This window comes from Dioscorea cayenensis, chromosome 7 (genome assembly GCF_009730915.1).
Source record: "Dioscorea cayenensis subsp. rotundata cultivar TDr96_F1 chromosome 7, TDr96_F1_v2_PseudoChromosome.rev07_lg8_w22 25.fasta, whole genome shotgun sequence".
NCBI classification, from domain to species: domain Eukaryota; kingdom Viridiplantae; phylum Streptophyta; class Magnoliopsida; order Dioscoreales; family Dioscoreaceae; genus Dioscorea; species Dioscorea cayenensis.
Genome location: NC_052477.1, coordinates 1821835 through 1844842, shown reverse-complemented (window position 1 = coordinate 1844842; position 23008 = coordinate 1821835). Strand labels below are relative to the sequence as shown.

Genomic DNA, 23008 nt, shown 5'->3' with positions numbered 1-23008 from the left:
TATATTACTAATATTAATTACACTATAATTATATTTTATTTAATATTTTATAAAATATAATTATGGTATAATCAATATTATGAGTAATTAATATAATTAATATATACTTAATTTATTATAATAAAGTATAATATATTAATTATTTATTAAAACAATTAATATAATCTAATATATTAATTATATATTATATCATTAATATTAATTACACTATAATCGTATTTAATTTAATATTTTATAAAATATAATTATAATGTAATTAATATAATTAATATATACTTAATTTATTATAATAAAATATAATATATCAATTATATATTATATTAATAATATTAATTATACTATAATTATATTTTACAAAATATAATTATAATGTAATTAATATTATAAGTAATTAATCTAATTAGTATATTAATTACTGGATGTGATTCATTGGATGGGATTTTGAAATTCGGCTATTTTGGCCGAATTCCATAATCTCATGACTTTTGGATTTGAAAATACAAAGGAGATTCAAATCTATTGAAATAAACAAAGGATTTCTCAAATACAAGGATTTTCAAATCCAAGTATTTTCAAATCCGGCCAAACAAACAACCCCTAAATTACCTATAATATAACTTACGGTTTATTAGTCTAACAATATTGTTGAGTTATATAAAGCTTCAAAATCTCGCCAACAACAAATGGTCATTGGTATACGGGTTACCGATAGAGCTCTTCATCAAGTGGTTAGAGTTCGATTCTTGGCTAAGGGCACATTTCTGGAGATGTGAGCGGTGGTTGTGTGCGGGTGGTCCCAAAGCTCATGTGTGCGCGGGCCCCGCCCCCACTTGCTCCACCAAAGATTATGCACGCCCATAACTATTTAGCAAGAACTTTGGGCTGTCTGTTCTTCTTGTCAAAAACTTCAAAATCTCCTCTTTTATGGTTAGCTTTAATTCTATTTATGATATTTTTTATAAGCTCCCAAAATTTTCATGTCTACTAATCCTAGTATCATAAAATATTGATGAATATTAATATTAATAAATATTTATTGTAAAACAAGCTTGAACTGGTCATCTCCTCATCTTTTACTAGAAACAGTGTAATTATATAATAATAATAATAATAATAATAATATATAATTTCAAATTTTACTAAAAAGTTAATTATAAATTTTGTTAGGATTCTACCTTGACAAAAACATTTTATGGGTGAAATAAATTGTTAATTGTTTTAAAAAAAAAAGGCATACAAGTAATTTCAAATTAATAAATATTATTTTGAGAGTTCAATAAATAAACTTTTCCCAAAAAAAAAAAGTCTAATAAATAAATACTCTCAGGACTTGTGTTCCTTGAGATCAGTAGACTTCAGCGGCTCCGCTTCTCTTGTTTGGAGCTCCGATCTTCAAACCCTCTGGTTTCGTTCTCTCGATCTCTGGGCGATTTCAGGCGATTTTTTGTAGCCGGTTGCGATCTCTGATCAAGGAACAATGGTTTGCATCTTGTTTGTGTTGTTTGATTTCTTCTAGGGTTTCAATTTTAGGGTTTTTCTTTCGATTTGCAACTCAAAAATTCCCTCTTTTTCCCTTTTTCTTTGCTGTTTCTTGCTTGGATTCTTCTAGTTGCCTCTCTCGCTTCTCAAGACTGCGCAAGGACATCCTATGGTAAGGACCTGGTCTTCTTCTTCTTCATTCATTCTCTTTTGCAATTTGTTAATTTTTTTGGATTTATTTAAGTTTGGATTTCATCAATCTGTTTGTTTGTTTGATGATTTGTGTTGTTGTCTTGTTGATGGGGAAGCTGGTGGAGCTAAAGAACGGGGAGACGTATAATGGCCATTTGGTGAACTGTGATACTTGGATGAATATCCACCTCCGTGAGGTCATCTGCACTTCCAAGGTGTTTGATTTTTCCTTTTTTAAATTTTTGGTTCATTATTTGTGTGGTTGATTGAGATTTGTCCTCTGTTTTTGGGGTTTTGTTGTGTGAGTTCTATTTCAAAGAGCTGTCTTTATTTGTGTGTGTTTTAGGATGGAGATAGGTTTTGGAGGATGCCAGAATGCTATATTCGCGGGAATACTATCAAATATCTTCGAGTTCCAGATGAGGTCAGTTCGAACTCCTCTCCCTATGAATCACTTCCTTTGTTTGGAATTTCTCATTATGTTTGATCAGTGATGAGATTACATCTTTAGAAGCTGAAAACGGTGTTAAAAAAAAGAATTGGTTTGATGTTTTATTTCATTTATCCTTGTATCAGTAGTTAGGGACAAGCGTTTGATATTGCTTTATAGTATTTTGTTATATAAATGACAAATTGTTAATACATTTGCATAGTTAGTATTGGTTGTTTTGCTGGTGTATGGCGACCTGGAGTTGAAGGGTTTGAATCTGGGGTTCCATTAGCATGCAGCAATGTAGTTTTGGGCCTTTTGGCGTCTTCTGTAATGCATGTTGTTTGAAACTCGATGGTAAATATTATCGGGTAGTATATAGTTGCAGAAAGTTGTGTGCATCCTGAATTAACCTGGTTTTATAAAGTTTGACATACTGAATAGAGGGAAGCTTATTTGGACTCCAGTGGTATATGGTGTCTGTGGCATCATTTTTTACTCTTGTTTTTCTTGTGATGAGATTTATTTTTTCTTTTTTTTTCCTGGTGATTTTGAATGGTTCAAAAGAAAATAATAATTTTGGTCAGGCTGGCCAATGTTTTCTCTTACCATTCTTTGATTTCTTTCCTAACAAGATAAGATCTTCTCTCTGGTAATGTGTTTTTACCGTGTTTATATGAAAATAGAAAATATAAGTTTGGTGAATTTAATAGGTTTTCTTGTGCTGCACTTTAATTGCTGTACAAAGGACTTGTCCTGGAATGATGCCAATTAGCCAAATCAGAATTTGTGCTCCTTTTGGATACTCTACTTCTTTCATGCCCGTGCTGGTGTTTGCAGTAAAAATGCCTGTCTTGGTACTTTTTTTTGCTCGGTGCTGCCATGATCTTGTGGTGAGAAGCCTAAAGTAGAAGCACATTTTTCTGTTGATAGCAACGGGATTGGTTTCTTGCTGACCAGGCTTTTTTTTCTATCTTTATTTTTTATTTAACCCTTAAAGCTTTTCCCTTTCCTTTAATTCTTTATTGTTCTTTTCACTACAAAAACTGGGTGGCTTTTTTTTTTCCTTATCTCTTCACTGGTGCAACAACTGACTGAAGCTACTCAGTCGTGATGTATTTTTATGAATATTTTGGAAGAACTTGACATCTCCCTGTACTGATTTGGTTTACCTTTGGATGTGCCAGTCACAGTGTTTACTTATTTAGGCTGATGGGAACAGGAATTGTTTAGTAAGGGGTACATAAGGGTAATAACTGTTTCAGTGCCAGTTGAAGCATGCTGAATTGGTTAATATACTGTATTTTGACTACCTGATGTTACTCAATGATCTAATATGGTCTAATATTGAGCCATTCTGCAACATAGAGAAGTCACGATGGGAATCAGTTGTGATGATATTATGAATTTGTCTACAGTTAAAAAAGGATTGACAAACAGTATTTTAGTGATTGAGATAGATTGGTCTCAAAGGTTTGAAATCTTCATTTAGTTAATGGAGGATTTTTGCCACCTTTGAAACTCAAGACATGGAAGCTGCCTAGGATTATGTTTTCCTGTCTGAACATCAAGATTAGGATAACCAGTTGCCATCTTTCAGCCCTGTCACATTGTTCTCTTAATAATAAGTTCTTTAACACCTCTACCTTAGTTCTTTGAAATGGAATTTTTTTTTCTTCTCGTAATTAAGGTAGTGTTTCATGTATTTATTCATGTTTGGCAACTACTCTCAATCAAAATCTCTCTTTTATTTTTATTTTTATATTTTATTTTATTATTATTATTATTATTATTTAATGTGTATATGAATTCTTTGCCTTCAGTACAATTTCATTTCTTATTTTGATAATGATTGACATGAGTTGTTTTTCTAGGTTATTGATAAGGTTCAGGAAGAAACTACCAAGACCAGATCAGGTTTGTTTTTAAATCTCTCTCATATTTTAGTTATTTATTTTCAACTTGCAAATATTAAAGTATTTTTATCTAACTTAAGCATTTGCTTGAATCGGGAGAACTGTTTATTCTCTTTCTTCTGTTTCTATTATCACATAATTAAGGATGGAAATGCAACTTGGTGGTGAAGAAGTCTTTGGATTATAACATGCCTCTTGTAATCTCGTCTGAGCTGAGAGTGATTCCCTATTGACTTCTGTTTGTGAACTTCTGCTTGCAGACCGTAAGCCTCCTGGTGTAGGACGGGGAAGGGGAAGAGGCAGAGAGGAGGGTCCCAGTGGACGGCCAGCCAAGGGTATTGGACGTGGCCAAGATGATGGGAACAACAAAGGTGGTGGCCGCGGCAGAGGTGTGCCTGGTGGTAAAGGTGGTGGAGGCAGAGGTAAGCATTGCTGTCTCACTACTATGCATGTTTGCTATATTCTAACTAAACAACGAACGCAAACTCCACCAACATCCAAGAGTGCTTATTCCTAATTTTTCTAGGTGGCGGCCGTGGGCGTGGCTGATGTAAATTCAAGGAGAGTACGCTGCATTTTAAGGCTTCTCTCTGCTACGTCTGGTGGTTTTCCGACCTTCATGCTGTGTCTTATACAGTTCGTGCCTTGTTATATGAGGAATATTCTGATGCTCTAGCAAAACTCAGTTTTTCGCAGAACCTTTACTCTTATAAACTAATTCAATTTACTGCCTTTGTTACTGCTGTTTTTTGTTAATGGTGAATATCTTATGTGAAAATTATTGCACTTTGTTTTGAAACTTCTTGTGTAATCTTTGGTGGCACTTATTAAAGTAGAATCTTCCCAGTTCTTTACATTTGTTCGCTTGTCTGTACTTCATGTGTATGTTGGAAGTGACTTGGATGCATCCTTATGAGTATCTGTAGTACTTAAAAACTTCCTGGAATATCCAGCTTCAATAATTTGCTGCCCAGATCTGTGTTATGTTCTGTCTCACATATTTTCTTTATCAAACTGATGGTTGTGTGATCTTGTCCCTGTGATGACATATTGTGCCACAGATTTTGTTATATTTTATACAACGTCTTTAATATAGAAATTGACAATACAAATGCACCATAATATAAAATGATAAATTTGTTTGTATATATATACAGTGAGGAATTGTATGCATCTCAATAAAAATAATATTTATATTTGTATATGTATATATATATATTTTTTAAGAGTACTATTTTCAGTTTAATATCTATTTCAGTGGCTTTTTCACAAAAGTAAAGCAGATCACCTTGTTTTTTTTACTGTGTTATTGTTCATACCTTTAACATTGTTGATGGTACCGTTTATTTGAATGGATAATGTTTAAATTTGAATCTAACGGTTGATAAAGAGATGTTCGTAGATAATTTATTTATGAATAGGGCTGTAATTAAATTGAGCCAAGCTGAGTTTTGATATGTTCAAGTTTGGCTAGATACTATTTAAACTGATCTCAAGTTTGGTTTGCTAAGGAAATATCAAGCTCAAGCTCAGCTTTATGTATTGTAATTATAGTAATTAATTACAATAATATAGCTATAGTATATTTGATACAATGATTTTAATCGCTATAAAATAATTACAGTATTAATTTAAAATTATTTAAATTATTACAGTATCATGTATAATACCGAGCTTCTCATGAGCTTTAACGAGTTGAGAGCCGTATTTATGAACATCCTTAGAATGCCGGTATTCTTAATATTTTATATTTATATTGAATATATAAATAAATTATATATATATATATATATATATATATATATATATATATAGTGTGTGTGTGTGTGTGTGTTTTTGGGAAAGGACATGTAGATAATTTTATGAAATAAATTTTATTTTATAAAGGTTTAATTACTGTACAGTCTATGTAATTGTGTGTTTTTTTTTTTGTTTTTTTAGTCCTTACAATATTTTTAGGTACAATTAAGTCTTTATATTTAGTCGAATTAAGTCATTTTAGTTCGCTGTGTAGATAGGAAAATGTAAATTGTAAGAACTTAATTATATCTAAAAATATTACCGTGGATTAGAATGATTCAATTTGACTAAATATGAGGATTTAATTATACTTAAAAATATTAGAATGACTAAAAAAAAAGACAGAAAACATGTACAACAGTTAAACGATTTAAAAAAAATAATCAATTTTACAATATAAAATGGTTAAAAACTGAAGTAAAAAAACATTCAAGACAGAGATCGAAAGCAGTGAACCTACACCTACGTTACTGATAGACCAATCATTCATATTTTTATTCTTATCTAAATCGAGTTTTTGTCCGTTAGCGAACCCACTTGCCTTCTTCAGCACGCCAACCTCTCTCTCTCTCACACTCCCCAACACTTCCCCTCATCTCCTCTTCCTCTCCAATGGCAATGCCCCAAGATCTCCATCTCCGATCCCACGCAGACGAGGACCTCTCGCACCAACTCCACCACCCGCTTGATGAGCCTATCGCTGAGGATCACCGGAAGCATCCATCACCGGCGGTGCAGAAAGCCAAGCGCGTTGCCTCCCTCGACATCTTCCGTGGCCTCACCGTCGCGGTACTATGAATCGATCTTCTCACTTCTCTTCTCTTTTATTGATTGAAGATTCGTAGTTTGATCTGGAGTTCTGTGTGCGCAGTTGATGGTGCTGGTGGACGGTGCCGGAGGTGAGTGGCCGGTTATCGGCCACGCGCCTTGGGATGGGTGCAACCTCGCTGATTTCGTGATGCCTTTCTTTCTCTTCATCGTTGGGATGGCCATTCCCCTCTCACTCAAGGTTGATGGTTCTCTAGGGACCTAGCTAGGGTCACCTCCGGTGAGCCGGCGGTGAGTGTAGTTACTGATTGCTTTTGTTTGGTTTGCAGAGGATGCCAAGCCGGGCTATGGCAGTGCGGAGAGTGGCGATTCGGACGCTTAAGCTGCTCTTTTGGGGCCTTCTCTTGCAGGGTATTGTTTTATATATATATATCCGTGAGATTTCACTTTATGTTTTTTTTGTTTTGATGATGATGATGATGATGATGAACCATGCTAGTTTGAGTGTACGAAAACACTTCTTTATAAAAGTAGTAGTTACTATTCAGTCAGTGTATGTTTTAGGTAAAATTACCTACAAGTCCCTGGATATTTACTACCTATCTTGTAGGTTCATATAAGATTTGCCATCGGTCCGTGCTTTTACTTGAGTTCTTTGCATTCCTTAGAGACATCAAATTAATAATTTTAATTCCTGTAATATTAAAATTGCTCCTACTTCTTCTGCTCTACATTGTTATCCATTTTTCTTATTTTTCATGTTATTCTTCTTCTTCGAATTTTTCTTTTTGTACATGCTCCTCTTCATCTTCATCTTCTTCTTTATTTTTTTTTTTAGTCATGCATGTCATCTTCTCTCTCCCTCATGTTCTTCTCATCATATTCTTCTTTACATTTATTTTAAAACTTCAGTAACAACAGCCATTCTTAGATGATGGGGTGGAGGAAGAAAGAAGATTTTATAGGGAGTTAGTCAGGATAGCTTGGTGGTTTAAAAGTTAGAGAGGAATGAGGAAGAGAAATGAGAATGAGTTCAGAATAGTTTGGTTGTTAAGTGATGTTAGAGAAGAAGAATAAACCATTACTAACTTAGAGGCATCTACAACACACACTCAACACAGTCACCAGTGCAATCTACTTGCTCTGCATCATGCGCTACCTATTCAGAATATAGAAGGAGTAGGCAAGTTTTACTAGTTTAAAACACCCCATTACTAGCTTAGATTGTAGGTGCATCCACTCTTACTCTTAAATTACTGGTTTAGAAATGTTAGCTACCGGCTTAGATTGCAGGTGTATCCACTCTTATTGTCAAGCTACCCTCTTAGAAACGTTCACTATCTACTCAAATTGCAAGTGTAGCCTCTCAGAGACGCCCACTACCTGCTTATATTAAAGTACATCCATAGTGAATCATAGGTTGTATCTTCATAATGTAAGAAGAGTAAGTTCAAATATATAAAAATTTAACTTTTAGCCATAATATGTGGGATAATTTGATGGTTAAGATGTTAGGTTTTATCATCCAATTGCAATGTCATATTACTCTTGTATTATTGTCTTAAAAGACCTTACTTGTATGTTTTATTTTGAATATAATAAAGCATTAAAGTTTCAAGGGTTGGATGTGAATATAAGATAAATTCAAACTAATGTATAAAACATGGGTACCTTTTAGGATGGTTTAATGGACTATTTTACTCCATTCCATGGTGATTCTCTAGCTGTATTGATTTGGAATGAAATGAGTTTTGGAATTCTAATTTATAGTGAAATGAGAAATTTTTATCTTAAATTATTGAGTAATAGCAGATATTTTTTCAAATTAGATTAAATTAATTAAACAATTAATATTAATTGTCAAACATATCTATTGCTAAATATATTTCAAACTAATTAACATTTTAATTTAATTTACTTATTACTTAGTATATGAATTATTAATTAAGTTTTATTATTGTTTGGTTGGATGACCTGAATAACTTGGATCTTAACCAAAACCAATATAGGTAATCTTGGTTGAAATCAACATTATACATCTAGACCTAATAACATTTTTTTTTGGTTGAATTAAGTCCAATTCTCTGAATCAAGGAGTATATCTTAACTATATTATGTTGTACAAGTGCTTATGCTATAATTTGTGCATGTGTGGATTTTTGTTTGCTTTCCCTTCTTTGTTTGTCATCCATCTCTAATCATGCTCTTTATCAAATGCTCCAAGTCATATATGGATTATTTGATTATTTGAATCTTAGTGGTTCTTAGAATATGTTCTCTGATTTAATAACTAACTTTTTGGTGTTTGGTCTGAATTTCATGTTATTAATCTTATTGTCAGCCAGGTTGGATTGTTGTAGTCTTTAGCTCAAAATATATTTTGTCTAATCTAATCTACTCATACTCAGACTGCTCATTCTGGTCCAGTTTTGACTAGTTTGGACTTTTTGTTTTGTACATTTACATTTGTATCTTTCAAATTCAAGTTTTCCATCGTAATTTAGTGAGCGTAGAGTGTATCTGTTGTTATTTTAAATTTTACTGCTTAAATTAGTGTATGTTGTTTGCATATCGCTCTGAATATATATTGGCATATCCCTATGATTTATTTCATATTTGATGCTATGTTTTTTATCTATACACTATGGTGTAGGTGGATACTCTCATGCTCCAGATGATTTAAGTTATGGAGTTGACATGAAACGAATTAGATGGTGTGGTATTCTCCAGGTATATAAAACATATGTTTATTGTAATTGCCATACAGTTACCACAGATTGTCACCTTGGAAGGCCTTAATGGTGAGCTTTTATTAACTGTTATTCAGCGGATTGCTCTGACATACTTGGTCGTAGCACTTATGGAAATTTTCACAAAGCGTGCAAGACCTGAGGATCAATTGCCTGTCAGATTCTCAATATTTAGATTATACTACTTGCAATGGTAAGCAGGTCACCATAGTAAAATTTTCAGGATTATCAGAATCACGTGTCAGTATTTCTTTCTCTTGTAAAAAAGGTTTAAAAACTATTGATCCGGTCCAGTGAATATTTGCATGGATGTTTTACGAAGATCCAAATTTATAGCTAAGGCTATTTATCCCTTTCTTTTACAGGTTGCTAGGTGTTTGTATTCTTGTCATTTACCTTTCTCTGATATATGGCATGTATGTTCCAGACTGGGAGTTTAGAGTTCATTATACTGATAGCCCTGATTTTGGGAAGGTTTTCACTGTAAGAATTTTTCTGGCTTCTCTTGAATTTGGCATATAATATTCTAACTAGGTGGAGTGGTGTTTCATCTGTTTGTTGTTTGGTATATTTGTGTTAATTTTTTATTACCACCATTCCAATCTATTTCACTATGGTTTGTAGAATTGCATTTACTCATTCTGCATGTAAGCCCATTATTGTATCTAGCTTGTATGATCCTTGTATAATCCTCTTATCATTCTGTAAATTTTGAACCTATTGAATGAATCAAAGATTGAAATGTATGCTTAGGTTTCAAGACAATTAAAAGGTAATAACCTTTTAGGTTCCCCCTTTCTTGTTTCCATGTTCATTATAAGATTGCATGGTGATCATCAGTGTGATAATATCTATGTGTTGTTCAAGGTCATGCAAATGATTTCTTGATGGAATTGTTTTCGTCTCTGGCTTGCTTATTGACAACAAACTCAAATATGCTTATAATGTTTTTTATAAGCCTATATCATTCAAAAGATTTTTTTTTTCATAGTATTTTCTTCAACTTCGTCATTTAGACATCAATCTCTAGCATTCTTTCATCAACAAAATAACTATGAACTTAGAGTGTGAACTAGAATAATATTGCAAAAAATTAATAACACTGAACATAATGTGCACACAGCTGTATAGAGTGCTTAATGAAATAATGGATATTTTGTTGTTGTAATTATATATATATATATATATATATGATTGTTTGTTCTGTTTTTGTATACCAGCGCCTTTGTTATCAGCTCCACTAAAAAGGTGATTTTTTCTTTTCATGCTGTTTAGGTGGCATGTGGAACGAGAGGAAAATTAGATCAACCTTGTAATGCCGTGGGCTATGTTGATCGACAAGTACTTGGAATCAATCATATGTATCAGCATCCAGCCTGGCGCAGATCTAAGGTGCTTTTATTTACAAATCTTTTATCAAGGTACTTGCAATTTCCAACATGATATTCAAATAATGTCATGAAATTATATGTTGACTGAAGTGATGCAGGCTTGTACGGAAAATTCTCCACATGAGGGACCATTCAAGAAGGATGCTCCATCATGGTGCCAAGCTCCATTTGAACCTGAAGGACTTCTAAGGTTTGTTTTTTCTTTAAAAAAATTAAAATCTTTCCAAATGTGTCTTTTTCCGAAAATTTTAGTTCTCCAGATGCGACTTAAGTAAGGTATACATGAAATAAAATGTTCCGTGTTCCACGTTTTAGGGTTGAACTGAAAACCTCATAGAGTTGATAAGGCCTGAGCACTGGTATTTTTTACACCGGTTCTGAGGATATGCAAAAACTCACATGCCTTTTTTTAGATGCAAATTTTTGTTCTTCACTCCCAGATTTAATAATGGGTAGCATCAGAAGTATTAGGCATACACAATCTCGGGGCTATAATATGAGTGTATACCTTAAATTTTATTTTAAATCAATTTTGGAGTAAAGAATAGGAGGTTTGGAGATAAGTTGGTGTGGTAACGTTTTGATCAGTGCTTGAATTAAGTAGTCAGATCTCCCTGAAGTGATTCAGTTTTCAAATCTTCTTCTTACCCTTTTTTTTTTTTGGTGTGTGTGTGTGTGTGGGGCTAAATTCATGCTTCTAAAATCCATTTTGAACAATAAGACTGAGAAACAAAGTCAAATCCTATGATAAAAAATTAGATTGTTCCAAGATGAATCTGGATATGAAGTTCATTCTATATACAGCTCATTCTCGGCAATTCTGAGTACAATTATTGGAGTACATTGTGGACATGTGCTTGTGCATTTGAAGGTATGTGTCTCTTTGAATATCTTAATCTTTTCAGTTTCCAGTAATCCATTGGAAAACCAAACAAACAGAAATGTTCATAATTCTTTCTAATATATTTTACGACTGCCGTAGGCTCATCTGGATAGACTTAAACATTGGGTTGGAATGGGTCTAGCTCTCCTCCTTATCGGATTTATTCTGCATTTCACCAATGGTTTGTGAGCTTCTTTAGAAAATTATTTTTTAATCTTTTTCCTAGTGTTTTTATCTTTTAAGTCACATCCTTCTGCATACTATTTATTATTTATTTTGACATGAATTGAATGGTGTGTTGCTATTTGTGGCAGCTATTCCCCTTAACAAGCAGTTATACAGTTTCAGCTATGTTTGTGTCACAGCTGGTGCAGCGGCAATCGTGTTTTCAACCTTTTATTTCCTGGTAACATGTGCCTGAGTGCCTCTATATTATGATTCCACCTTCGTTTGAAGATATCAAGACTTAGTAGAGTTTGGTTAGTCAACTTGTCTTAGGTCAAATCATCTCTCTTCCTGGCCATTTAGTTTTTCAATACCCACCTTGCTAATTCTTTGAATAAAAGCTTGCCAACTCAATCTTCATACTTTATATAGGTTCTCTGGTCAGAGACTCAAAGACCAGTATTTAGCACTTAACATGCGGTCAACACTAAGTTTTTACAGATTAAAGTCCTGCATTACCGTTTCATTTGTTTCTTGGTGATGTCCTAGATGATGATAGATTTTTTTCAAAGCATCCACTTTTCTGAGCCGCATGTTGCATGAGCATAACTCATCATCCACTCCATATGCTAGACTGGAACTTCTGTTGGCCATGATTAATTCTATATGCCCCAATTGGTGAAAGTATCAACACTTCAGAGGAAGTGAAATTTTCAATGATTGCAAGTGATCTAACCGGGAGTGATTTGTTCACAAATATTCATACACACACACACACACACACACACACATATATATAGAGAGAGAGTGATGGTATGCAATATGATTGAACATATATCAAAGTATTAGTACATGTATGACTGGATCCATGATGTTTGGCAGGTGGACATTGTGGGCATCCGCAGCTTCTTTTTACCTTTTGAATGGATTGGAATGAATGCCATGCTTGTATATGTAATGGCAGCAGCAGGTATCTTTGAAGGCTTCTTCAATGGATGGTTTTATGAAAGCCCCAACAACACACTGGTAGTTATACTTATTTTTGCTTTGGATGGTATTAAGTCTTAACATAATAATAAATTAAATTTTACTAGAACAAAGATCCAAGACAAGCTGTTGTTTGAAGTTTTTAACTGCAAAATTTTGACAGGTGTATTGGGTCCGAAAGCACATATTCATCAAATTATGGCACTCAACAAGGGTAGGAATTCTCCTTTATGTCATCTTCGCTCAGATCTTGTTTTGGGCGATTATTGCTGGTGTACTGCATGGTCTAGGAATCTACTGGAAATTGTAAAATCAGACAGAAAGCAGCATTTATTATTATTTTTGTTGTTGCTGTTGCCCTGTTGTTGCCCCATTGTATTGTATACTTTACAATGCTAAATGTGCAGGCTCTTTCCTATTAGATTTTTAGTTTTTGAAATTTCATGCATATATATATATATATATATATATATATATAGCTAAAGAAAATACATGCACTTACTGTTATCAGCAAAGTTTCCATAATCATTTGGAATTTAACCAAAAAAAAAAAAATGAAAAATGAAATGACCAAAATACACTCTTTCGTTTAGCATTCTGTGATGCATTCAAATATTCAACTATGAATTTTATCAAATTTACTAACACTTAGATATACGAATTGACTCCATCCGGTAAAAATCAACAAAGAACTGAACCTGCCAAAGCAAATACGAAACAAATTCAGCAAGCTGTCAACATAATGATGCATGAATTATGAAAAGCTCACATGATGTTTGTTTTTTCCTGGGGTTAACTGTCTATCATCAATCTTCACGCACATTCTCTGCAAACTTAAAACAGGCTTACACTGCCGTTTTCCAACCCGAGTGAAGACTGACTGTATAAATTGGAGCAAATCCAAGGGAGAGGGATGCCCACACCAACACCACCATAGCCACCAGCTAAAACCCACCCCGCAATAAACTAATGCTTCCCATCAGTGCAACCAACCAATAACACACCACAAAATGGGTGAGATACAACATCAAGTAAGGAAATGAAATACAAGGAAAATAATAAGAATCCGAGGAAGGTTCTTGTATCATATATGTCAGCAGGAATGGCTTCCTTCACCCAAGGGTTGATGATACAAGAAAAAATTGGAAGATCACAACAGAAGACGGCTCGGCGGCGGCAGAACCAGGTGTGACAATGATACAACAGCTATGGCAATGGATGATTGGGACAAGAGCAATTATCTGGGAGCTTTCTTGCGGCTAAGAATCTCCCTCTCTTTTAGGCGATGCTGAAACCTTGCTAGGCGGGCCTGAAGACTGACAAGACCGGCAGCCTTCCGAGAAAGCACAAAGCTTAACTGGCTCACGTAGTTGTCAATCATGCTGCCTGGTTGATCTACTTCAGCCAGTAGATTCATTTCCTGATACAAGCCAAATTCAAAGAACAGGAAGTTCATGGATCACATGCATTTTCAAGTAGGGTCACAAGACATAATTTGATTGATATAAATGACTTGATAATCAGACTGAAAACATAGAATAAATAAACAAAAGCTAAAATAAATTGATCAAGAGTGATACATCAGCAAAATAAAAATAAAAATTAAAATAAAAATTAAGAAAAAGAAATGGATCAATGCAAGTTTTGTAGATTTCATCGCAGATAATCTGACCAACTTAATAAATTTGCATATATTAAAGAGACCAGCGATGATATTATATTATTATATATATATGGGTTTAAGTCATCTATGCAGGTACGTAAATTACTGTTTACCAGAGATGTTTATTTACGGACCATTGGATGATAATCTAACGGCTATTATTTATATAGATAGTGTATAGATTTATTATTTATGATCACTGTATACCACCATTTAGCATTGTTCAATAATATTCATGAATGGATTTTAGCCGTTGGATAATGATCCAATAGTTGCTATGGATGTCCTAGATGATGGATCCTCTATATGTATATATATATATATATATTTTTCATTTCTAAAGAAAATATTTAAATGGGAAGCCTTGGTGATCAAGTAATTATCTGAACCTGGCCGAGTCTTGGTAAATACTTGCACATTCAATAATGGAATTAATGTAATTTTTCAAAATAAAAAATAATTAAACTAATGTACAGATTTAAGAGAAACTTACTTCACGGACAATCTCCATTGTACTTTCAATTTCTTTCCTGTGGGCAGCTATTAAAGCTTCCTCTTCCTGACAAGCCAAAAATGTTAGTTAGAGCCAAATGTCAGCTAAGGCAAATGGATGAAAGAAAGTCAAGCGCAGGTTTTAACTCAAGTTTATTCAGAATTTCAAATTATAACAAAAATTTTAGTACCTCCAGTATAGCATCAATCTCCCCATCCTCAAATGTTGTCTCCTGTTCATATTGCCTTGAGGAAACATTATTTGACCTGGTATCATACATCTGCTGCTGCTGCTGCTTATGGCTTGCGGCAGGCAAATCAGGTGCAGTGTCTTTCTTAGGCCAATTATTCTGCTTTTCGTATTTCTCATCCCTGGCGGTTTTTCGACGTGGAGGAGAGACTTTTGAGGCTTTTTCTTCTTCCTGAATACCGAATGTGGCCTGGGAAGAAGCATATAACTTGTGACTTGATGGGCCACCATAATTATTTTTCAGGTCAGCCTTTTCTCTCTCCAGCAGTGAACCAGATGTGGGCCCACTTTCTTCCCTTCCATTAGAACTGTAATTTGACCGTGTGTTGGATGTATATCTTTCAGATTCAGTTGTAGAACTATACAAATTATTTTCCACATTCCTCCGAGATGTCTCAGTCACTCTCATCTCTTGAGTTTGATCATATGAATCCTCTGGTTCAACTGAAAGAGGAATTGATGATGTCGTGGATGATTCCTTGCTTGAAGGCGCAAGGGTTGGATCTTTCTTAGAATTGCCACTCTTGGAAAGACTTTTAACCCTGTTCAGCCAATAACCAGCGTATTAAGTACTTAAACAAACGCCTAGATAATCAGCAATTCTTATAAATTTACCTATCAGCATATCTCAGTGTATTGAGTGTGTGTTCACAAGAACCTGCATTCGGGGAAATGCAGGAAATCATCACAGTCCTTGAATTGCCAACAAAAGAGTCACGAAGCACCTCTGTTAATTTGCTCCCTCGAAATGGGATATGAATCTGATCATTGTCAAGGGCACGGATACACTCCTTCAAAGCCAAAAGGCTCTTGTTAATCTCTGCTCCTTCAATCCTAATTAAGAAATCAAAGATATTTATCATACAAAACCATAAAATAAGAGAACTGCATGGAATATATGACAAAGAAACCCAAGTACATGAATTAAACTCTATCCTATATATTAGGCTCAACACTCATAGCTCCAAAATACCAGATCAAAATCAATGCTAATACTAATCATGAAGCAAAGTTTACAATATATCCATACCGTGTCTGTCTGTCATTGTCAGTGGTGTCCGCCCCACGTTCACTACCAGCAAGGTCAATAAATGAGATTTTTCCGACAACCTTTCCATCTCTGGACTCGGTATTTTCATTGTGCCTTTTTGTCTCTTTGACTTCCTTGTGCTTCTTGATAGCAAGTTGTAAAATAGCATGTGATCTTGATGATTCTTCATTAGCTCCTGTGGACCCTGTGCTTCTAGCAGCATTCCCCTTCTCAATAAATTCCTTAACGATCTGCACATCTGATACCTCAAATTCCTGCAAACCAACAATGCAGACTTGTTGCCTACCATCTTCCCTCATGCAGAGTTTCCTGTCAAAAATTAGTAAAAACCAACATTAAGATTTCTTCAAAAGATACCTGTTAGGAATCTCTGTCAACATAATGTACAAGAGGTTAAAAATTCACTAAGGCTTAAAAATGAACAAAAAAGAACCAAACAACCATATGTTTTAGATGCCTGACATAGAATAAAGACAACTTGTGATGCATGATTCATAAGAGCTGCTTACATTGCAGAAAAAAACAAAATGAAATGAAGTACTGAGAAGAGCATACCGACTTAAGCTTTAATATATTATTTACTTGTATCCTACATGCTTAAAATTTAAAACAAAGCCCATGCATTCCATATGTAGAATGCATGAACAACATCAATACAATAAAAGCCTCCACAAAATGTCTTGCAGACATGGTCAAAAACACATTAAGAACAATGTTAGCTGCATAATTTATCGGTAAAAACCAAATTACTTAGAGTTGATATCATCAATGGATCATGTTTCCTTTTTGCCATTGTACGACTTTGATAGAAACACAGGTATTTCAGCCATAATAAAACCAGAGAATTTGCTTCATATGTCTAAAGCAGTAGTGCTACGCACCACCAACCAATGTTTTAGAGTCTAATTAGTAAAACTAATTTTTAAATATTTCTGCTATTTCAATAATATGAGCACTCTGACAGCCAATCAAAACCTGAACTTTGTGATTGGATGCAGTAATAGTAATAAAAGACAAGTAAACCTTTGGCAAGTTTAACAACTGATAAACATCACAAATTTAAAAAAAAAAAAAAACTTTTCAGGCCACTTAGAGCATGATGATGAAACAGTATCATATTCATATACCCAAAAAATCTTAGAGATGGTCCCTATCAATTTAAACATACATGTTCTAATGAAAAAGAATAGAAAAAAATCTCTTCATTTATCATCAACTATATACAAACATAATTATTAATATCAAAATTACTAAACGAATGCAGTAAATATTTAAAAGAGCCAACCTCCTCTCACTAAGAAGGTCAAAAAGCTTTCCACCATATATTTCAAAATAACTAAGCCACAATCGAAATCTCTGGTTCCGATAATAAGGCTGGCGCAACAAATGAACAATATCTTCTACTGCCCTTAGGGGCAGTGGTTTCATGGTGAATGTCTTGCCGCTGCCTGAAAACCAGAGTAAATCAGGTTATGAAATTAATATTAAAGGTACCGCAAAACTTCACAGATTGATTATAGATGAAAATACTCAAGAAGCAAAAGATGTTATCTAGAACTAGATAATAATTACTCTTTATCGAAATAAAGAATAAAAAACAAAAACAAAATTTATAAATTTTGGCTTCAAAATGTCACAGTCCACTCTTCGGTAATACGAAAAATTATATACACACAATAACAAAATTATTATCAACATTCAGTCAGGTGTAGAACAAATTTGAAAACATGTTCATAACACATTTATTTTGCACAACATTGTTATGACCTGCATTCACTCCAAGTAACTATGACACCATCATAGCAAACCTTTTGTAATGTATCATAGGTTCAAGAAAACAAACTAATTCTTGAAAGTCATATACACACCATATCTACAACAAAGACCCGCAGTATGACTATACCTCCCTCATAGGCTCATAGCCTCTGACTACTAAAAATCCCATCACAGCAGAAACACACATTAATCATAATCCCGGTTTATGTTCTCTAAAAACAGAATAACTGCTGGAGGTTTAAATTCGTCCACCTTTCTAATGTCTGATTCCAAACATGTCAGTAAGTCTGCAGCCAATGGTTCAATAGTACCAAGCATTACCATTCCCAAGCAATAAAGGCATGAAAACTATGAATGAGGCAAGTCTTTGATGATAGTTAGCCCAATTATCAGACTACATAAACTGGAGCATAAACAGACAAAGCTAAGTTTCGTACGGGTCGAGAGCGGTAGCTAAAAGCCATTGGAAAATAGCATTTGCAACTTAATGGTCATTCCTTACAAATACATGAAGATCACAGGTTCAAATTAGCAGATAAATTAAAATTTCACCACTCAGTCAGAAGTCAAAGCTATGGAAAAAACCCTGTGCAATATAGGAACAAATTGCAGGATTGCATATGACAAGTAAATGTTCCAAAAGAATTGCTCACCGGTTTGACCATAAGCAAAACATGTGGCTTTTGTTCTCTCAAAAATGGTAGGTATTATTGGCTTAACTGTTGCACGATAGACCTGTTTATGTGTAAATCAAGGAGAAAATTGCACAATATAACAAAATTTAATGTCATACAGAAGAACATGTAAATGAGTTCAACATATAAAGAAAGCCAGCCATTAATTGCTTGTATGCCCCTTTAAAAATGGCTAATTGCAAATATACCCTAGTAAAAATCATATTTGCTTATGTGCCACCACAAAACACTTGTATTTGCCCCATATACCCTCATAAATAAAAACAAACTCAAAATTTTTACAAACGGACAGTTTTCCCCTTTACCCTCATCTTTCCTTTTCCCTTCCCCCTCCCAAGATTGACAAAGAGAAAAGAGCGAGGGGGATTTGGTCTTTTTATAAATAATTTTCTTTGAAACAAACAATATGACTTTAGGGATATATTAGCAAATATGATTTTTACTGTATAATAGCAATTACACATTTTTGTGGGGGTATGCAAGCAAAAAAAACACTTAATATATTGTACAGCTAATACAATTCAAGATTTTAACAGCATGCAGGAAATTTACCTCATCATTACTAACATGCTCATCCAAAACAGCATCAAAACAGAACTCATGCTTCTCCACATATGCGGTCAAGTCCACCTTTCATGTTAAGAACTTCATATCAGTTTTTCTATGAGAAAAAACCAAAACAACAGATAGGGCTATATCTAGCCATGAAGGTTAGATGACTTATTAGTCCTTCATTGACATAGCCATACACAAAATTACATACACAAAATTACACAACAAATTATGAGAGTAACTATTCCAAGGAACTGTCTGAAGAACAGTGTTACAGTAGTCAATAGAAATTTTGATGATAGGTGAATTATAGTGTCTTTCATAGTAGGGAATGTATTTCTACACAAACAAATGAACAAATGAGTGAGAAAAATAAGCAATACTTCCTGACAAAACATCACCTACGATGTTGTTCAAAGTGAGAAACACACTCAAAATACTATGCTAAATAATGACAATCCTGTTGGCAATGCACAGTTCAAGACAGATGCCAACGACGAGAGTTTTGCCAACAGGGCATTTACCAATGAAAATTGACATCATAGTTTTGCCAGTGTGATTTTTAAGTTCTCAAGCATCCCCACAACTATGAGTTTACCATCAGGTCCATCACAAAGAACATGACGAAACAGAAAGAGGACAAAAGCCACTCACACCCTATCTTGGTAAATGTACAAAGTCAGCATCAAACTTCAATCCCAAAGAATTTGGACATTTAGTCAACTAATTTCAACAGTCCAACAATCCCTTTAAGAGCATAAATACCTGGCATAAAAGAAAACTGTGGCACAAGCACCAACTTCCTTTTGAATTACATGAAGAACAAGACTAGAATCCTTTGTGCATAATATATAATAGTATATAGAACAGCATTGTTCCATCAAATGCGTTCATTATCAAGAATCCTTTCACACAATTAAGTTGGTTGTTTCATAGCAGATTAATAATGTGCAATTTTAGCATCAAAGGTGAAAAGGACAGAGATGACCATTACATATGAGCTACAAATTTTGAGAAGCTAAACCATTATATTCATAGCCAAAAACCATATTTGCACATCTTGCTAAATAAATCCATTTCATTCTTGAATGGCATATCAAAAAACACATATTTCCATATATCAATGTGCAGACTTATAGGCAGATCCTTGCTTTGCCATATTTCCATGCTCCCCACAACTTACTCCTCCATGTTGAAGTTGCCTTAATTAACACTTAAAAGCAAAGTTATATACAGATGTTTCACACTTAAGATGCATGCCACAAATCTACAGCAGATTGATAGGAAGATTAAGATCATAAAGAAGTTGAATTATCTGCCAGCTATGAAATAAGCAATGAACACGAACAACAGCCTTCATGGATAAAGATTCACACAAGCAAAACATTATTGGCTTTAGTGAATTCTGTTGTAAAGGAGAAAGAAATCCATCTTGAACGCATGCATACCATGCAAACATTTAAGTTTAAATAGAATTTCTCATATTCCATTTAATATGTTTGAAAGCCTCAAGATCAGTAAGATTGGGAAAAATAACTGCTAAAGAACTTCATAAGCTGAGAGATAACAATCTAACCTTTACTTTAGGCTCATGGACTGTTAAATATGCATTCTCATGTACAGTAACTATATCATCCTCTTTTCGGGCCAATTCCTTTTTATTCAGTGGTCTCTTACGCACCTGGAGTACAAATGGAGCATCAATGCTTTAACCCGAAGTGCATAAAAATGTAAATGCAAACCACAAATCCCTGAATGATGATCAATTATTTGTAAGTAGAGCATAACATCACAATGGCAGCACATGAACTTAGTTATGGAAGTATGACAAACAATAGTCGACATTGCAAAAACTGACAGCGATGGCAACTCCTAAGTAATTAAGAAAGTTTAAACATGGAAATCACGAAAACATTTTGCTTAAAAAACATATCCATCCTGTTATTAAAAAGAGGCTACAAACAATAAATTTATAGACTCAGATTTGAATATGCATGTAAAGTGGCTTTATTTTGTGTCAAGCGAAATTATCTTTTCTTGATCTTCAACAATTTGTCCTCGTCATTCCTGGAGATTAATTTAAACAGTTCACAGACTTTCCTTTTGATGAGAACAATTTAAGTGATAACTTGACCATGTAAGTTACTTAAGACAGAAATTCCTGGTGCAAAGCAATCTAACAAGAAATTCACTTCACGTACCACAACTTTAATCTTGGCAACATTGCTGTCCTTCGGAACAATCTCTTTATCAATAGCTGCTGATCTAATATTATTATCTGCTTGCCCTTGGTGCTGTCTACTAGTCACTGCATCAAATTCATTATCAGAACCTCTAGCAGGGATAAAAGGAGACGGTTCAAATGGCTCTGACAAAACATGCTGCATTGAGGAAAGACAACAAAAGTGATATGTCACAACATTGTATGATATGAGTAAAAAAATTATTCTTTCAATGCCATCCACCTCAGAAAATCTCCTTCAAGAAGAAGTAAGAAAATGTTGAAAATAAAGATGGTTGTTCCTACTATCACATCTCTAAATGCAAATTAAACTCATAAAATGTCAAAACTGGGGGAAGTAAAGGGACTTTTTTCTGCTATTTATACTATACCAGAATTTGAGTATGAACTCACCTCAGGAACAAGCTCAGTATCATCCATAGAATGAAGATCCAAAAGTCCAGCTCCAAATTCTCCTCTGAGCTCAGGTGAATAAAACCCGTCTGCAGCACCACCCCCTCCAAAACTCTGTGAAGTTGGGGTATAAGGCTCAGAGCCAGACTCCCCATTGAAGTTCAGATTCCTCAAAAGCTTATAAAGCTTCTGCTTCTCCTCCACAGTCTGAGGCCCATAACCCTACCAATCACACCAACAATCCCAATTTCAAGCACCCATGAATCAGAACACCCCAGCCCCTCATACCATCACAAGCCCCATTCAAGAACTCAAATGCGGCACAGAAGCAAAACAGATTCAAATCATGAATACACAAAATCAAGAATCGTCAGATCTACAACGTGATAAGGAAATAAATAAAATAAAAAACAGAGATCTCCATTAACACCGACATCACCAACAAGACACAATCAAGCAATCAATCATCCCAAAACCCAAACTATCAAACATCAAATCAGAGAGGGGGGAAAAAAGAAAGGTTTAATCATAATCACTGGTCAAAATGTGTTATCCTATCACATCTGATTTCCACTCCAGATCAAGAACACAACGTACCGAATGGCATCGAATATACACACACCTGCATAAGAAGGCTGGGGAGCATGCGCTGATCAGCGGAGGCGAGAGGGGAAGCGAGGTGCTGCAAGCCAGCAGACTGCAACCACCTTGCCATCACAGCATCTCCCGCATCCCCAACGCCTTGATGGTCATAAAGCGCGGCCGCCGCCGCCGCGGCATTGCCCTGTTGCATCTGCCCGGCGCCGGCGCCGGCGTGGCGCTGAGACCTCCTCTGCGGCGCCAATTTCTCTCAACCTACACAACAACCACCGCTACAACAACCTAAAAAAAGATTCAGATCTGAACGAAACCTGAAGATCGGGAGCCCGATCGAGGCCACAAACCAGCGACAGAGATGAAGAAGAAGAACATGCGATGGATCCGATCAAAGATTAGGGAAGCAATGGAGATCGATGGTGATGGAGATCACGGTGGCGGCGAGAGGAGATGGAAAAATGAGGGCTTTGTGTTTGATATAATGCGTGTGAGAGTGCGAGTTGTGATGAGATGCTCATGATGAGTAGTTGTAGTTC

At 34.7% G+C, this 23008-nt stretch overlaps 3 protein-coding genes across 4 annotated transcripts; 2 read left to right on the top strand and 1 right to left on the bottom strand.

The window, feature by feature from the left end:
• Window positions 1–1324: 1324 nt before the first annotated feature.
• On the top strand, window positions 1325–4873 carry LOC120265839 (probable U6 snRNA-associated Sm-like protein LSm4). Its single transcript, XM_039273816.1, has 7 exons — window positions 1325–1480; window positions 1610–1651; window positions 1788–1886; window positions 2018–2095; window positions 3976–4018; window positions 4278–4439; window positions 4544–4873. Exons 1-7 carry the CDS (start codon window positions 1478–1480, stop codon window positions 4564–4566), a joined length of 450 nt encoding a protein of 149 aa, XP_039129750.1. The 5' UTR covers window positions 1325–1477; the 3' UTR covers window positions 4567–4873.
• A 1360-nt stretch (window positions 4874–6233) lies between these two features.
• Window positions 6234–13182, top strand: LOC120265837 (heparan-alpha-glucosaminide N-acetyltransferase). Its single transcript, XM_039273814.1, has 13 exons — window positions 6234–6606; window positions 6689–6826; window positions 6915–6996; window positions 9239–9315; window positions 9413–9528; window positions 9701–9818; window positions 10611–10727; window positions 10825–10916; window positions 11531–11597; window positions 11709–11790; window positions 11924–12015; window positions 12657–12800; window positions 12925–13182. Exons 1-13 carry the CDS (start codon window positions 6430–6432, stop codon window positions 13069–13071), a joined length of 1449 nt encoding a protein of 482 aa, XP_039129748.1. The 5' UTR covers window positions 6234–6429; the 3' UTR covers window positions 13072–13182.
• Window positions 13183–13374: 192 nt separating this feature from the next.
• On the bottom strand, window positions 13375–23008 carry LOC120264775 (kinesin-like protein KIN-13A). 2 transcript variants are annotated; one of them, XM_039272607.1, is made up of 13 exons: window positions 22820–23008; window positions 22498–22730; window positions 21876–22097; window positions 21442–21621; window positions 20817–20921; window positions 19241–19318; window positions 18647–18728; window positions 17503–17665; window positions 16197–16526; window positions 15782–16000; window positions 15108–15708; window positions 14918–14983; window positions 13375–14181 (listed from the first exon to the last, which is right to left on the bottom strand). In XM_039272607.1, exons 2-13 carry the CDS (start codon window positions 22666–22668, stop codon window positions 13999–14001), a joined length of 2400 nt encoding a protein of 799 aa, XP_039128541.1. In that variant the 5' UTR covers window positions 22669–22730; window positions 22820–23008; the 3' UTR covers window positions 13375–13998. The 2 variants fall into 2 exon arrangements, with proteins under 2 accessions (XP_039128541.1, XP_039128540.1); XM_039272606.1 differs by having other exon boundaries at window positions 22498–23008.

Excerpts from the sequence above, each read along its gene's own strand:
- LOC120265839 (XM_039273816.1), top strand. Across the intron at positions 4,019-4,277 it reads AACTACCAAGACCAGATCAG|ACCGTAAGCCTCCTGGTGTA; the intron begins GTTTGTTTTTAA and ends TTCTGCTTGCAG. Across the intron at positions 4,440-4,543 it reads TAAAGGTGGTGGAGGCAGAG|GTGGCGGCCGTGGGCGTGGC; the intron begins GTAAGCATTGCT and ends TAATTTTTCTAG.
- LOC120265837 (XM_039273814.1), top strand. The coding sequence starts at position 6,430 with ATGGCAATGCCCCAAGATCTCCATCTCCGATCCCACGCAGACGAGGAC. Across the intron at positions 9,316-9,412 it reads GATGGTGTGGTATTCTCCAG|CGGATTGCTCTGACATACTT; the intron begins GTATATAAAACA and ends ACTGTTATTCAG. Across the intron at positions 9,819-10,610 it reads ATTTTGGGAAGGTTTTCACT|GTGGCATGTGGAACGAGAGG; the intron begins GTAAGAATTTTT and ends CATGCTGTTTAG.
- LOC120264775 (XM_039272606.1), bottom strand. The coding sequence starts at position 22,668 with ATGCAACAGGGCAATGCCGCGGCGGCGGCGGCCGCGCTTTATGACCAT. Across the intron at positions 19,319-20,816 it reads TCCATGAGCCTAAAGTAAAG|GTGGACTTGACCGCATATGT; the intron begins GTTAGATTGTTA and ends TTAACATGAAAG. Across the intron at positions 14,182-14,917 it reads CAATGGAGATTGTCCGTGAA|GAAATGAATCTACTGGCTGA; the intron begins GTAAGTTTCTCT and ends GGCTTGTATCAG.